General features: G+C 43.5%; 1 protein-coding gene across 2 annotated transcripts in view; it reads left to right on the forward strand.

The window, feature by feature from the left end:
* Positions 1 to 243: 243 nt before the first annotated feature.
* LOC6584467 (netrin-A) overlaps positions 244 to 16,697 on the forward strand; it is a 57,878-nt gene continuing 41,424 nt past the window's right edge. The window contains exon 1 of one of the 2 annotated variants that reach the window (XM_015161547.3): positions 244 to 1,737. In XM_015161547.3, coding sequence (XP_015017033.1) covers positions 564 to 1,737 — 1,174 coding nt within the window. In that variant the 5' untranslated portion in view covers positions 244 to 563. The remainder of the gene's footprint in view (positions 1,738 to 16,697) is intronic. The other variant, XM_002010086.4, reaches the window with a different exon arrangement.

Below are 16,697 nucleotides of genomic sequence, written 5' to 3' on the forward strand. Positions count from 1 at the left end.
AACGAACAAGAGAGACAGAGAGAGCGAGAGCGAGAGCACGTCGTGGTGAGTTTGCACACACACAGCTAGTCAGCAACAATGTGGATGCTGTGCTCTGGCTGGCAGCATATGTTGCCAAACATACGAATGCAGACGCGATCAAATGCTGCACACGCACACAGCGACAGCGACAGACACACGCGCACACACACACACAGCCACACCAGGCAAACAGCCGCTGACTTCGTGGGCTGGTGCGCGCGCTTCGTGCCCGACGATTACACAGTCGACTGTGAACTGGCAGGCCGACTTGACGTTAACCGAAGACCGAACGACGACGACAAACAGAGCAACGACAACCACGACCTACGCGACTCGCGCGCGATTTAAAACGCCCTCAGCCCACGCACCAAAAAACGCTTGCGCGCGCTGCTCAGGACACTGCCTGGCAAACTGTGTAAAACAATTGAGTGTGTTTCTGTGCTTGTGCAATTCAACTAGCAACAATTAACAGTTAACAGTGAGATACATATACATTTTTTTTCGTGTGATTTGTGTGTGATTTTCGCATTGTGAACTGCGCCATGCAGCGCTGGCAACTGTTTCTCTTGAGCCTGGGCGCGATTTCAGCGCTGGCCAAGCGCAACGATGCGTTCCTCAAGATGCTGGCCATGCCCCGTGTCGAGGATCCGTGCTACGACTACGACAAGGCACGCGCCTGCATTCCGGACTTTGTGAACGCCGCCTACGATGCGCCCGTCGTGGCCAGCAGCACCTGTGGCGCCCAGCAGCCGCAGCGCTACTGCGAGTTCCAGGATCAGAGCAGCCGCGCGACTGGCTCCAGCTCCGGCTCCGGCTACAGCGCCGGCGAGTTGCAGTGCCACAGCTGCGAGGCGAACAGCTTTCCGCCACGCGCCCTCACCGATCTGAACAACTCCAATAACGTGACCTGCTGGCGATCGGCACCGATAGCGCCCGGCTCCAGCTATGCCGGCGGTGGCCAGTGGGGCGACAATGTCACCTTGACCCTGTCCCTGGGCAAGAAGTACGAGCTAACCTATGTCAGTCTGCAGTTCTGTCCCCGTGCCCCACGCCCCGACTCCCTGGTCATCTACAAGAGCTCCGACTACGGCCGCAGCTGGCAGCCGTTCCAGTACTACAGCTCACAGTGCCGCCGCCTCTTCGGCCGGCCCGCCCGCACCACCGTCACCAAGCACAACGAGCAGGAGGCGCGCTGCAGCGACGCCCATCGACATGGCCACGACGCCAACGGCGGCGGCGGCATGGCCTCGCGCATCGCCTTCAGCACGCTGGAGGGCCGACCCTCGGCTAGGGATCTGGACGCGTCGCCCGTGCTGCAGGACTGGGTGACGGCCACCGATATACGCATTGTCTTCTACCGCCTGCAGCAGCCCGATCCCCAGGCGCTGCTCAACATCGACGCGCCCGCCGACCTCCGCACCGGCAAATACAGCGTCCAGCTGGCGGGCAACAACATCGAGTCCATTGGCGCCGCTGCTTCCGCGTCGGCGGCTGCCACTGCTGCAGCCGGACTGCATTACGCCGTCTCCGACTTCTCCGTGGGTGGGCGCTGCAAGTGCAATGGCCACGCCTCCAAGTGCTCGCCGGATGCCAGCGGCCAGCTGAGCTGCGAGTGCCGCCACAATACGGACGGACGCGACTGCGAGCGCTGCAAGCCCTTCTACTTCGATCGGCCCTGGGGACGAGCCACGGCACGGGACGCCAACGAGTGCAAAAGTGAGTACACTGAGAGAAACCAGATACAAGTTTTTACTACATTTATTATAGAGGTTAATCTATATAGAGCGGATTTATGTTTATACCAAATTGAGTGACAACTGAAATAACTGCAAAAGTGAGTAGTACACTGCGAGAAATTGAAACTCCTCATTTACTAGACTCAACATTTAATTCCATATAAAGGCAAAAATTATGCTTTTACTAAATTGAGTTCAATTTAAGATTTTGATTCCAAGTGCAAAAATGAGTAATACACTGAGAGAAACTACATTTGAGTTGTTGCTAAATTTAAATTGAGACTTAAGTCTATAAGAAAAATGGATTTCAGTTTTTACTAAATTGAGTTTATATTGAATTTTGACTCCAACTGAAAAAATGAGGAGTACACTGAGAGAAACTACACTTGAGCCTTTACGTAATAGAGTTTGAATTGTGATTTGATTGAAAATTGAAATAAGCTTAAAAAGAAAAACAAACATTTCATTTCTAAAATCTGGAAATGTTCCAATTATATCGCAGCAATTCATCTGCTCGTGATTTATGGGATTTAACTTATTTTTAAACATATTTCCGATTGATGTTCCTCAACAATATATATTTCTCTTTGATATTTATGAGCATTTTATACATGTTTTTATTAAGCATAGAAAAAGTATTAAAAATTTATTGCACAAAATTTTGCGAACATCATATTGATTGCTTGAGCATTTAGATACCCATTGAGAATGGGCATTTGGCTGCAATGTGTGTAATAGGCAGGAGGAGGCGTGGTCGAGACCAGAAAACAAAATAATCATATTCTAGATCTCAGGATTAGAGCTACTTTACCGTAGCAGAAGAAACTTTCCACTGAATATGGGAATTTCTGCTTAAAAGATTTGGCTAATATGTAGGTAGCAGGAGGCGAGCAGGGGCAAGGGGCATAGGCGTTATCATAAATTATATATCAATTTATATATATGCTTAATCGGGATATTTTTGGCTGAGTTGATCTCGAGATAGAGAGAAGAGGAATACTTTAAGAATTTTTTTCCAGCCACTGAAAATCGAAATTTAGTGCAGAATGATTTGGCTTAAATGTAGTTATAATTACGTAAGCATATAATTATATGTATTATAGATCATGATCTAGATTCATCACTAGAATAGATCTAGTTCCTGTTCTCGAAACGACGAAATGTTTTCAGAAATTTTTGCACATTTTTATGGAAAATCTAATTTAAAATTTCTAAAAATTTCTTTGTATTATCGAAAAATGCCGTCAATTAGCAAAAATCTTAGGGAATATTTCATTTTCGATTTGCTCTTGACATGCCAAAATATTAAAAAAAAAAAAGAAGGAAAAGAAAACATTCGGCTACATTCTGTTGGCAGTGAGTTCTGAAGGAGTCGCTGGCGTGGGAGGGTTGGGCTGCTCTATGAATGATGAACTGCGAGTTCGTTGGGGTTGCTGAGGCTGAGGCTGAGCGTGTGGGTGTGGGTGTGGGTGTGGGTAGCTGGATGATTGGGTGGTGCTGGGTGGCCGGGGGTACGGCTTAAACGACTCAATTTCAATCCAGACGACGTTTCGAGTCGCGTGTGTTTAGTTTTCGACTTAAAAATTGGTGATGGCATTTTGAATGTTGCGGGGGTTGCAACGCGCCCAGAGAGAGGAGGGGGGAGGTAAGGCGTTGGTTGCTCTTTTTGTGAAAGATTTGATTTCCTTCTGCTTCTTCCTCCTCCACATAATGCACATATATTAGCGAGTGGCTCCAGTGGGTCGAGCGGGCGGCGTTCAGTGTTTGCGCTGCTGATTTGGCTTAAACATAATTGAACAACAGCGGACACGTGTGGAGTGCAGGGCACACGTAGAATCGCGCGAGCGCAATTTCAATCAATTGGCAACTGTTGGGCCAACCCTCGCTGGAAATCGACTCCTTTTACCTTTGGCCAGAGCATCGCATCAACAACAACGGCAAACAAACAACAAACAACAAACATGCAATCAATACTGCAACGCTTAAGGAAAGTCAGCTAAAGAAATAACCAGACCAAAAAGAGAGAGAGCGAGAGAGAGAGGGAGAGAGAGTGCGAGCTGGAGTGGAAGTGAGTGTGAGCGAGAGGCAACTAGTTGTATTGGCTCAGCTCAGCTCAGCTAAGCCCTCGCAATTAACCCCCTGCCCAGAGCAGCGCTCTCAGCTCAAACAATAAACGCGAATTTAAGCGAAATTAATTTGATAAGCATTTTCAAAAGAATCGAGGCGATTGTGAGCCGTCGAGTCGCGGGGGGTGTGGCGAGGGGGGTTGGGCGGCAGGCACTGCTGCTGCCTTAGGGGTAGCGTTTCTATTTCATATTTCATTTGTTTTGCTTGTATGTTCATTGCCATGTTGTTGTTGTTGTTGTTGTTGTGTCGTTATTTGTTGTGGCACGATCCGCAGCGGGGCAGCCAGCTGCAGCCCAGGCTCCAAATTTTGCAAATATATATATGTACATATTTATGTATGTATGTGTGTGTGTGAGTGTGTGTGTGTGTGTCTGTGCTCAGTCTCGCTCTGCGCTGGCCTTGTAAACGATGTGTCAATGTTTTTGTGGCACTTGCTGCAAGTGGCATGTACCGTGCGCATCTCGCGTGGATGCCACATGCCAAACATGCCACAGCAGCAACAGCAGCGGCAGCAGCAGCGTCAGCAGCAGCAACAATCAGATGAGAATTGCATTTTTCGCATGGCTCGAGGGGGGCGCGAGCGGGCGCGGCGCATAGACGAGCCGTTGCTTAGTGCATAAATCACACAGTGCGCCACGAAGTCCAGGCAAACAGGACAAACCAAAGGCCGAGGACATGGGCATTGCCCAGGCTGCCTGGAAAGCAGGCAGGCAGGCAGGCAGGCAATCTGTAGGGCGGGCAGGCGGGCGGGCGGGCAGGCAGGCAGGCGCGTCTGTTATCAGAGCTGGGCCACGTGTGGCAGCAACCGCTGCGCTTTATTAGGGTTGCAAATGCAGTGCAGGACGGCACGGCGACCCTTCCTGCCACGGGGCACGCCCCTTTGCCTGCCACGCATATGTTGCATGTTTATGGGCAAACGAAATTAACGCTCTGCCAAACTTTTGCCTTTGACGTTCAATGTGACCTCAACAACAGCAACAACTGCCGGCAATTACAGCCAACAACAACAACAACAACAACAACAACAGCAGCAGCAGCAACAGAAGAAAAAACCAGAGAAAATTGGAAAATTTTTGCGTCGCATCTCTACAAATATGCCTCATTTTTGGCACATAATGAGAGCGCTTGTGTGTGTGTGTGTGTGTGTGTGTGTGTGTGTGTGTGTGTGTGCGAGTGCGTATGCGTGTAATTGCTGTTAACAACAACTAATAACAACTAACGCCTCGTCCTGCGCTCAGAGATATGCAGCGAGCCCGCATAGATTTCAATTAGACGAACGTAATCCGACAGCCAAGCTGAAGTAGTCATTGCACTGTGGACACACATACACATTTTTGTGGGCATAAAATTAGAGCTGCTGAAGCCTTACATGAATATCTAAACAGCTAACACTTATGGAAAGCTTCCGCTATTATTTATATGTTTATAATTATATATCTATGCATATACTCTTATATATGTTCTATATTATATAAGTAAATACTTCAAGTAAATAAAATCGATCTGTTTCAAATTTGTTCTATGGGACACTGTTAGTTAGTGTTACTCAGTTAGTATTCATTTTAATTATTCCCAACTACTATAAACAAATAAATATATTTATTCAGGCATCCCAGAGTTTCATAAGCCATTTATCAATTATATTTAAATTTTCACTTCTTAATTTTATTTAAATTATATTCAACTATTCAACTTTCTTGAAAACCTTCCGTAAAAAAATTCCAATTCTCTAGAATTAATAGGAAGTTTTGCAGGAAGCTAAATGCCTAGTGATTCGAAATATTACAGACAAAGTAAAATTTTAGTTTTTTGCATTTAATTATTTTAATTAAATCACATTCAACTTTTCACTTTGTCTAAAAAAAACGTTCATACAAAATTCCAAATCTCTCGATATTTGGCCCATAGTAGCTAGGCTAGGCTAGGCATGTGGCGGGCGCTTGAGACTGTGCTGCCACATTTGTAGCATCACACACACACGCACACACACACACACATTGCACAGTACTGCGAGTCTATGCAAATTGTCAGTTCTTGTCATGCTTCCAATATAAATTGACTTGCCTAGGCAGCAATTTGATTTGCTCTCAGCTCAATGAAATTGTAGACAATTTCCCATAAGCCGAAAGAAAATACAAATACAAATGGACCAAAAGATGCAGCTGCATCAGGCAAAGCGCATCAATTCTAATTTAGCTGAATTCAATGACAAATTTTCCTTTTGGCAAGGCAGGAAAAACTAAAATTAGTTGACTATAAAACAGAGTTAATCCATTAGCAGATGTCTTTAGTCGAAAAATGTTAAATTTTTGCCAGCTAGACTTTAATTCTCGTGCTAGGTCAAAGGTCTTTGGGGCCTTCATTTTTTTTTTTTTTTTTTTTTTTGTACCCCTGTCAGCTGCTCACTAATCACATGCAAACGTGCCACGCCTCATTTATATGGCCAATGAATGGCACATTAGCAGCACTTTATCATAATTAAAATGCAAGCCATGCCACACACACACACAGAGAGAGCGACGCCCACCCAGCTGAGGCGCCCACATCAGGCAGGCGCCGAAAAAAAACATTTGCAAAAAATAAATAAAAAATAACGAAGAGGAAAAATAAAGAGAAATAGCTATTGGAGAAGAAACTGGCAAAGATTTAGAAATAGTTGATGCCAGCAACAACAACAACAACAGCAACAACGCCAACAACAACAACAACAATGAAATCTGCTGCATTATAATAAAAGCAAATTCAAGGCATCTAAAATTAAATCGCAGCCGCAGTTGAGTTGAGTTGAGTTGAGTTGAGTTGAGTTGGTTTTATTTTCTTTTTCTTGTGGTTGGGGATGCGGCAATAAATAAATTTAAATCTTAAGCCGTTGGCAAATCAAGACATTACTCATACGCCGTGTGGCCGGCGTACAGAAATAGTTGGACCAAACACGGCCAACTCACTCGCCGTGTGATGGACGCGCTCTAATGCTAAACGCGTCATGATAAATGTGCCAACGGCTTTCAGCCAAATGCCTGGCAAATTAGCCAAACAATTTGTCCAATCAAATGAGCCGCAGCGACAAATACTATATACATATACATATACATATACATATACATATACATATACATATACATATACATATACATATACATATACATATACATATACATATACATATACATATACATATACATATACATATACATATACATATACATATACATATACATATACATATACATATACATATACATATATGTATAAATCGGTCAATAGAAACATACCTATACATATGCATATATACGTGTGTATATTGCATGCGTATTTGTGTGGAGCGATGCGTCAGCTATCATAAAATCAACAGCTTCCCAAGGCTATGCAACATAGTCCTATAATTTATATATATATGTATCTATATGTATATATTTATATTTATTCATATATTCATATAAACTGTATTTCTTTTATTTTCCTAAATCGTTGCGCGTCACTGGACTACATTTATCTTGTGTCTATTTATGTTGATATTTATATTTATATATATATTAAATTAATTAGGGCGAGCAACTGATTTATTTACCTGTTAATTAACAGCGATTAATTAGCTTGATGCGCATTCAAAGCCAGCTACAAGCTGAATTGGCCATAAAGTTCTTATGCCAGCGGCGCCTTTGTATACCCATTAAATTGAGGGTGTGGGGCATGAACGACTAGCAGCTAAGTGTATTGCTTATAAATGTTTGTTTTTTTAGTGGAATGCAGTATTTACAGTTCGTCTTTTACAATTAATATTGATTTATTTACAAGTTGTATTTCAAGGAGATCGATCTATGTGTTCACAAATATTTATTTCAGAATAAATATTGATATATTTGTAAGTTGTAGGTAGTGCCACAAAATCATTCTTTATATTAATAAATATTTATTTGATACATACATATATCACATGACATGTGAATATATTTGTATGAGCAATGTACAGGGTATGTACTAGACAGTGTTCATTGATTTCAATCTCAGTAGATGATTATATTATACTGTGTTGGCTTCTAAATGCAATCAATATACAATATACTTACTAACCTAAATATACACAGGGTATCTATTAGTCGTTATCTATTTATTTACTTATAAATTAAATACATACAGGTTATCTATTAGTCGCCTATGCTTAACTCGATTGCTTAGATCTAGTTAAATGTCATTAATAATATTTTATAGTATTTATAAATACACAGAGAGAGAGAGAGAGAGAAAGAGAGAGAGAGAGAGAGAGAGAAAGAGAGAGAGAGAGAGAGAGAGATACAGGGTATCTCTTGGCACAGCAAGCTCATCTTTTTGGCATCTGAAAAAAAAAAACAAAATCTTACAAGATAATTCGCTTTCAGTGCTCAGCATGCACTGGACACAGAGTGAGCGAGAAAGAGAGAGAGAGAGAGAGAGAGAAAGACGGCAGCAAAGTTTTGCAGTGATTCACGCATTCATAAGAGATCCATCAACTGCGCTCGTCTCTCGGCTCGCATGGCATATCAATATGTGGCGCATATGTTCCGGCCCCAGCTAGAGCTGAATGGGGAGCAGGAGTAGCAGGAGCAAGAGCAGCAGGAGCAGTCAGAGATTGGCGATTCGTTGATGGATTTTTCATTGGGTTCGAGCATTGGCTCGAAATTGCATTGTCATGTCCTCAAGTTATTTGCCCGGAATAGTTAACTTCGACTGCTGCCCCAACTCCTCTCCCCCCTCCCCTTCCCACACTCTCTCTCATTCATTTTTTGCTTACCTCCCCGTTTTTTTCTCATTTTCTTTGCCCACATTTTGGGCCTTGTTTGGCCTCGTTTGCCACATTGTGTATGCAGCTGCGGAGCAGGCGCTGATTTGGCTGCTTTGTGTGTGCATGTCCTGTGGCTATAATTTCGTGCCTAGCTTGGGATACGTTACCAAGAGCGGCTCTAGCGCCGGCCAGCTCTCGCCCCGGCTCGTTCATTGTCAGTTTTCATCAGTTAGACTTTCTCATTTTTTTCGGAGGTGGGCAAGGGTAAGGAAAAGGCAACGTGCAAAAATCCTTTGGCTCCCTCGGCCCGTTGTCATTTTAATTGTTGTTTACTGGGCTTGTCAAATGCGCACTTCACTGGAGCAGGACAAAAAAAAAAAAAAAACAGATGCAGGGGCAACAAAAAACAGCGCCAATGCCTGGCGGGGATCCCAACAGTCGGCGGGACAGCGGGACTGTCCATTGCTGAAACTCTGACAGCTTTCGACAGACCTGGGCTATGTCATTCGTCATGGCGTCCGCTGTCTGTGACGAGGCTGTCACAGCCATACGCTCTGATTTACTGGCCAGCACACACACACACACACACATGTCCACTCACACACACACACCTAGCCAACACACCTTTGCGACAGCTCTGTGTGGCTGAATGGCAAGTGCTAACACGTTTGTTTAATGTTTGCGTTTGTATTGTTTATGTTTATGAATTTTAAACAGTCAACGGTTGTTGCTGTCCTTGCCGCTGTCCGTCCTTGGGCTCCCTCCTTTTTTGGTGGCAAATTCACTTAGCCATATTTTTAATAAGCTAGCACACAGTCAACAACAATTGCCAGCGACGTGCGCAAACAGAGCTGCAACAAAAAACACACACACACACACACACACAAATGCAAATGGAATGGGCGAGAAAAAGTGAAAATCACTTGGCTGCTGCTTTATATTTTGTTGCAATTTATGTTTTATTTATTGTCGAGGCAAAGTGCTCAAAGCGCCAAGGGGCCAAGTCGCCAGACCCACCGTCCCGCCCACCCCTTGCCACCTCTCCACATGCAAAGTCCGAACCCTTTATCTGCCTTTGCCAGCGCCCCACCTAATGCCGGATTTAACTCTGGCCGGGGCTTTCAAGTGATTATGATTATTTTTTATGCACATAACGTTACATATGCGGGCCAACCCCGATGCTAAAGCCAAAGTCAAAGCTAAAGCCAAAGCCAAAGCCATAGCTATAGCCCGAACGGCCAGAGCCAAAGCCAAAGCCAGAGCTAAAGCGAGAGAGAGAGAGAGCGAGAGAGCGAGAGCTGCAGGCTCATCAGGCCACGTCAAAAGCAAAAGCCAGCCAACAGCCAGAAATATGGAGTAGCTAGACCCCAAAAGCAGCCAAAGCACACACACGCACGCACACAACCGCACACACACACGCATACGCACACATTTACAAATTGAAAAGTCAACCAGCGGCCAGCATATGCAAAAGCCAGCCAGAGCTCTACAACGAAGCTTCTATGCTCTTAGATAGTCAAATTGGGTGGGATAGACATGGCATTTGCCTAGATAGCTTCATAGCTAAGAATGTGACGTCATTGTGTTAGCTTTGAGGGCAACAAAATGAACACTGGGAATGAAGAGATTAGTATGAATGGAATGAATAGAACAATATAGAACAGAATGAATATTGAATCAAACTAGTTCCAAAGAACATGCCAAAATTGTGTTAACCTTGAGCTAGAGTTGGAGCATGAAAGGAAAGCTGAGAATGTAAAGATCACTTGGGATATACGTATGTCAATTCATTTTAGATGGAGCACATATGTGAACTACTTACATAGCAGAAAGTTCATGGAACCAGCGAGTTCATATAGTAAACCAATTGAAAGAAACTTCAGAAAATGAAGCTCAGCTGCAACGGAACTAATTCCATAATTCCATTCCATAATACATTTATTAGTCCATCTTTGATTGATCACATTTATGAACTACTTGCTTTGAACAAAGTTCATGCAACTAGTTTATAGGCAGATGTAGGACAACTAGTTTAAATGAACTAGGTCCGGTGAACTAGTTCAAATGAACCAATAAAGTATATACAAAATTCAAGTCAATATAAACTCATCTTTCAAGCCGCACAAATTTGAACAGCTCAATTAAAACAAAGTTCATGGAACTAGTTCATACGGAACTGCTGTATGATCGCATAGCTAGCCAATGGACAAAGCCCGAAAACAAAGTTCAACTATAACCTCACTAGTTTCGCAGAACAAGAAGTTCATGCAACTAGCTCAAAAGAAACTTCTGGAAGTTCGGCTGATTTGCTTAGCCCATGCAACCAAAACAAACTCACCTGCACTGCGCAACTAGTTCCAAAGAACATGTCAATTTTGTGTTAGCCTTGAGTGAGAGCATGAAAATCATGTGCAAAGGTAGCCAAGCGCAGGCGTCTGCGGGCCGCAGCGGGGCATTTAGGCTGCTCCTGTCTGCCTGTGTGCGTGCGTGTGTGTGTGTGTGTGTGTGAATGTTTGCTGAAGTGTAGCCCACAGGGCAGCCGTAAGGACATCAAAACGTTGCGACATGCGGACGAATGGCTTGCGTTGATTTTTACTGTTATTACTTGGGCCTGGACAATATGTCCATGGGCGGCTGTCCATGTCTGACCAGCTCTCTCCAGCTCTTTCCATCTCGCTCTCTCTCTGTCTCTGTCTCGCTTTGCCGCTGTTGTCTATATGTCTGGCCATTTGTGTTTTGTATAAGCAGTTAATTGGATCAGAGTCCAGCGTCTCCTCCTCTGAGCCCATCTTGTTGCAGAAACGGCATAAAAGATTGTTGCATAGCTCGTGGCGCTGGCAGCTAGCTAAATAATTCATTAACTGTCAGCCAGCAGGCCAAATGCCCAAATGTCAACAACGGCTCCAAGCAACCAGTTAAAGATGTCTATCGCATTGGCAGGTGGAAGGGAGACAGAGATGGGGAGAGAGAGTGGGATTGCGGGAGAGGCGCTGGGCGAGATGATGTCTCAAGTCAGCGCCAAGTCTTGGAATCTACGATATTATTCTCATCATCATCTGCCTCTTCTGCTTCTGCTTCTTCTTCTTGTTCAGTTTTACTAATAAATTTGTATATAAAAATAGCAACAACGGCATCTGTTTAAGCATACGTCAACTGCAGCTCCCCCATGGCAGAGCATCGGGGTTTCTTTGTATTTGTTGTACAGCTGCTGCACTTGCGCCGTTGCTGTGCAATTCTACTGAATTCAAAATTCCAAGTTCTTAGACCACCGTCCCTCCCCTCCTGCTGCCAGATCCGCCCGCCTCCTGCTCTGTCAATATGCGAAATGTTAAATCGTAACTGCCAATGCCAATGGGTTTAGGAGGAAGCGAGGTAACATTTGGCTGCTGCTGCTGCTGCTGCTGCTGCTGCTGCTACTGCTGCTTCTCCTCTTCTCGTCTTCTCTTCTCTTCTTTTTTTTTGCGCGCGTCTGAAGCTGCTCATGCGCAACAACAACAACAATAACACGAAACAACAATAGACAGCAACTGCTTGGGCTACCGTCTACTGAAGATGGTATATCATGCCTATAACACAGGCAACACTGCTGCGGATCTGTGCGAAGCGATTAGCGTGGGTTGCCCCAGGAGTTGCTGGCTGAGCACTAGCTAAAGTCGCTAACGTCTGTCTGCAGTGGTTCGATATGCCTAGTCAAGAATATATTTACCTATGGAAAATGTAGATTCAAAATTAAATGTAAAGGAGACTGAAGGAGACGATCAGGATGATCGTTGATCATAGAACCTATAAGGACTGTGTGTAGGCCCCTATATAAAATTGACAGTTCAAACTTGTTTTAATTAATCGATAACTATGCCTGTTTCAATATTATCGATCACTGTTATCAAATGCTGAAATTCCATTATTATATATCGTGCGTCTTTTGACTCCTCGAATTTGGTATTTAGCTTTGTTATTTTTTGTACATTTCGGATAAAGACTCCAAGTTTTAGAAATATTTCTAAAGTTTAAATTTAATTGCAAATGTAAGCAATATGATAAAATACTACATACTGTTCAATATCAATATTAAATAATTAATATGTAAAGAAATCTTTGTGATTATCTTTTAGACGTTTTTATTATCTCTAATTATTTATAAAATTAGACTTTTTTAGAACTTTATAGAGTATTGCATGATCAAATGTAAGCAATGTTATCAGCTGAGCTTAGGGGCACATTTAATACCGGCATGAAAACGAAGTGTGATATAAATCTTTTGTGCTTAATTGAAATATTATTGGATGAACTTGGCTTACTCTTAATTTGCGTATATGTATCAAGGAATATCGGAAGTAAACTTAACTCGAACAAAGCCTATATAAAGGTAAATAAATTACAATCTAAATCATAAGCGTAGTAAGAATAAATGGTTTACACTTGCTATTCAAAGAGTTCTGCATTCCAGCAAAAAAGGGCGAAAAAACTCTGCCCAAAGTTAAACAAAATGCAAAACTTTTGCAGGCAAGCCAGATTTTTTTTTTTGGGATGGGAAAATGCAGTTTAATAGCTTTGGAAGTTGGCTAAAATAAAGTTGAGCCCTTGAAACTTTATTAAAATAGTTCGTAAAACGGTTTGTCTATAAGACAAACACACAGACGGAAGCAAAAGCGATTAGCCGAATTGAAATGATTGAGAGCAACTTGTTGAGCCGCCCTCGCTTGCTGCTTACCTAATGATATGTATGGCATATAAATCCAAAAATGAATAAACCGAAGAAGAGGAGGAGAGCCAGAAACTAGCTGCCGCAACGCCGACATAAATCAAAATTTGTGCAGCAGCAACAACTCTCTGTCTCCCTCTCTCTCTCTCTGTCTCTCTCTGTCTCTCTTTCACTGTGCCTCTGTCTGTCTTCTTTTTTACCTTTGCTGGTAAGTTGCCGCCGCCCCAAACGTGGGGGCAACATGCGAAGCTGCCACTTGGAAATGGAGTTGCTGTTGCCGCTGCCGAGTGGCAGTTGCAGTTGCAGCTGAAGTTTTGTTGTTGTAGCCGCAGGAGCCGCCCGTCAAGTGCCGCTAAACGTAATGTAAATAAGCATTTAACAACAGGCAATAGCAACAAGCAGCAGCAGCCTTAACAACAACAGCAACAACAACAACAGCAACAACAACACCAATAAATGGCATTACAAACAACGGGCAAATAAATCGCATTGAAGCGCAAATGCGCCAAAGATGCAGCTCAGATGAAAAGCAGCGTCGTTGCCGTTGCGCATTTAACATTTACAACATGCAACAGATTTATGCATGCAACAACAGCAGCAGCAACAACAGCAGCAGCCACAACACATGGTGTTGACTTATGCTGGCAGCTTTCAAGGCGTCGCCTGCCCAGCAGCTCTAGCTGCGCATTTGAACATGCAACATGCCACATGCCACAGCTAGCCCCCCACTCCGCCCGATAAAAGGAAAAACACTCTTGTCCGCAACTTTAAATACAATGCTCAAGTTTTGCTGAATTGATGTGAAAAACATTTCGCCCAAAGCCAAACAATAATTATGCAAAAGCCAAAACCCGAACTTGGCCTGTCACTAGCTCAAGCCCGACTAACTGAGTATATAGAATATATATAGTATCTCTATTTGGAGTTGGATTTTCGAGTCTCACACTCGCTCAGTCACAGCTCTGCTCAATTCACCCATCATTTCCCTGCTAAACATATCTAATTAATCAGCCAAGCCAACCAATCGAACGGCCTGCAGCCCATGCCAGGCCGATGTGGCACAGCGATCGGGCCAGCTGTTTGATGAGTTGGCCAAGAGTTGAACAAGTCAACACCAGAGTGTTGAGTCGCTGGCACTTTCTTTCGCCTGATTATCGCCTCGGAGCAGAACATTATTTGCCAGGCACTAAATCATGAACATCTTGGGGCCTTTGCTGCAGCAACAGACCCAGACCCAGCCCCAGCCACAGCCCCAACCCAGCCCCAGCCCCAACCCAGCCGCTCCCCCATGCCTATGTTGCCTGTCAGCGGGCAAATTTATACCGAAACTAGAAAGAGCGAAGAAGAGAGAAAACAAGAAGAAACGAAGGCATAGATGCGAACAAGTTGCGCAAGTGGCCCACAAGGTGGAGCGCCATATGGCAAGCAGCGACGTCGGCGTAGGTGTGAAGTGCAATCAAAGTGCAGCGGGCCAAGCAGGTGCCAAAGTTGTTTAATCACAAGACTTTAACACACAATTTGTGTCGAGTTGGGAATGGAAAATCGCTTGGGGAATTGGGGTTAGCCATGAAAGGAGGCGGCCAGAAGCTACCTTTGAGGCACACACACACACACACACTCTCACACACACGTTACATAGAGACAAATATAGCTGTTGTGCTGTCAAATAAAAAGCTCATTAGTCGATCGTTGGCGACCAAATTGCAACATGCCGCTGGGCCACGCCTCCCTGAGGGGCTAGATAAACAAAAGAGAGAAAACGACACCTAAAAAACGCTATAAAAATAAATAAAAAATAAAAACAAAATCAACTCGGCCACAACAACAACAACAACAACAAATACAAACAACACCGCCGATAGCCATGCAAATGGAGCAAAAATAAGTGACTAGATAAAGATAATGGCATAGATAAAAATCAGACAATAGTGAAGATGACCTTGATATCGATAACTTCGTCTCGATGGCAAGTTATCGTCAAACTAGTTGGAGCTGTGGCCCCACCTTGGCTTGACTGAGGGCTGCGTGGGTGCCGACACAGGCCAACAGGGTTCAGTAACCAAGAATCGAACTAGAGTTTGAATCGAATCGATCTCAAGTGAGGCCTTGCTATGTGAAGTTCAGTTATACAGAAAGTTCGCTTTACAATTTCTTTGAGATTTACTTTAAAATTCGTTTATGATGTGAAACTCAAAATATATAATTTATTTTTGTTTGCAATTCCCTTTCTCTAAGCTGGCAAATGCTCATAAATATAGTTTCTATAATATAGCTGTAGAGCTCTATGTAGTTCTACATATGTAGCATAGTGTAGAGATGGCGATGTTTTCGATATCACTTACTCCATCATCATATCCATCTCTTCACTTTTCTAACTTGGTCTCTCCCTCACTCTATCTCTTTCTTTATGCATACATATATTTTTCTCTCATTCTCATGCTCTTCTACATCCTCACTTTTTCTCTGACATTCTTTTTCGCTCTATCTGTCTATCCCTCTTCATCTTTTCCATCCCTTTATCTCATTTTCTTCTTCACTCTCCCTCACTCTCTTCTTTACTCGGTCTGTCACTCTCTCTCTCTCAGTCTCAGTCGCTCTCTCGCTATATGTATCTCCCATTTCACTTTTCCCATATCTTTCTCTGTCTTTCTCCCTTCTCTCTTTCTCTCATTCTCATTATTCTTCTCTCTCTCTCTCTCATTCCCATTCCGCCTCTCTCTCATTCTCTTTCTCTCTCTCATTCTCTTTCTCTCTCTCTTTCTCTCACTATCTCTATTTCCCATTTCATTGTTTCCATCTCTTGATCTCTATTTCTCTCTCACTCGGACTATTTCACACTTTCACTCTCTCTCTCTCGCTCTCGCTCTCTGTGTCTCTCTCCCACTCTGCCTATTCTTCAGCTTTCCAATTATCGTTAGGCCTCGTTTGAGCATCGACAACAACATGCACTATGGAAACCTTTTGTGTTTCCAAATTGGCCGAATAACTTGAAAACTTGCAATAACGCAAGCAGTTTTCACTATTTTAGCCTAAAACTGTTTGCTGTTCAAACACAGGCTCAGGCAAAGGCAGAGGCAGAAGCAGAGGCACAGGCGCAGACCCTGGCCACATACTATAAATCTAATTTGATTTCATAGAACTTTTTTCTCTCCGTTTCTTTTTTCGGCACGAACATCGAATGTTATTTTGGGCATTTTAACTTTAATTAAATTTTGCGCAAATATTCGAAAAGATATTTCAAAATCGAGGTGGTTGCTGCTGCTGTTGTGTAGAGCAACCACCGCATTTTGGGGGTGGCTGACCCGCCCACTAAAACGCACACCTGTTAGGCAGGTGAAACGCAAAAGGATTC

The sequence above is a fragment of the Drosophila mojavensis genome, unplaced genomic scaffold (assembly GCF_018153725.1).
Source record: "Drosophila mojavensis isolate 15081-1352.22 unplaced genomic scaffold, ASM1815372v1 contig_136, whole genome shotgun sequence".
NCBI classification, from domain to species: Eukaryota; Metazoa; Arthropoda; class Insecta; order Diptera; family Drosophilidae; genus Drosophila; species Drosophila mojavensis.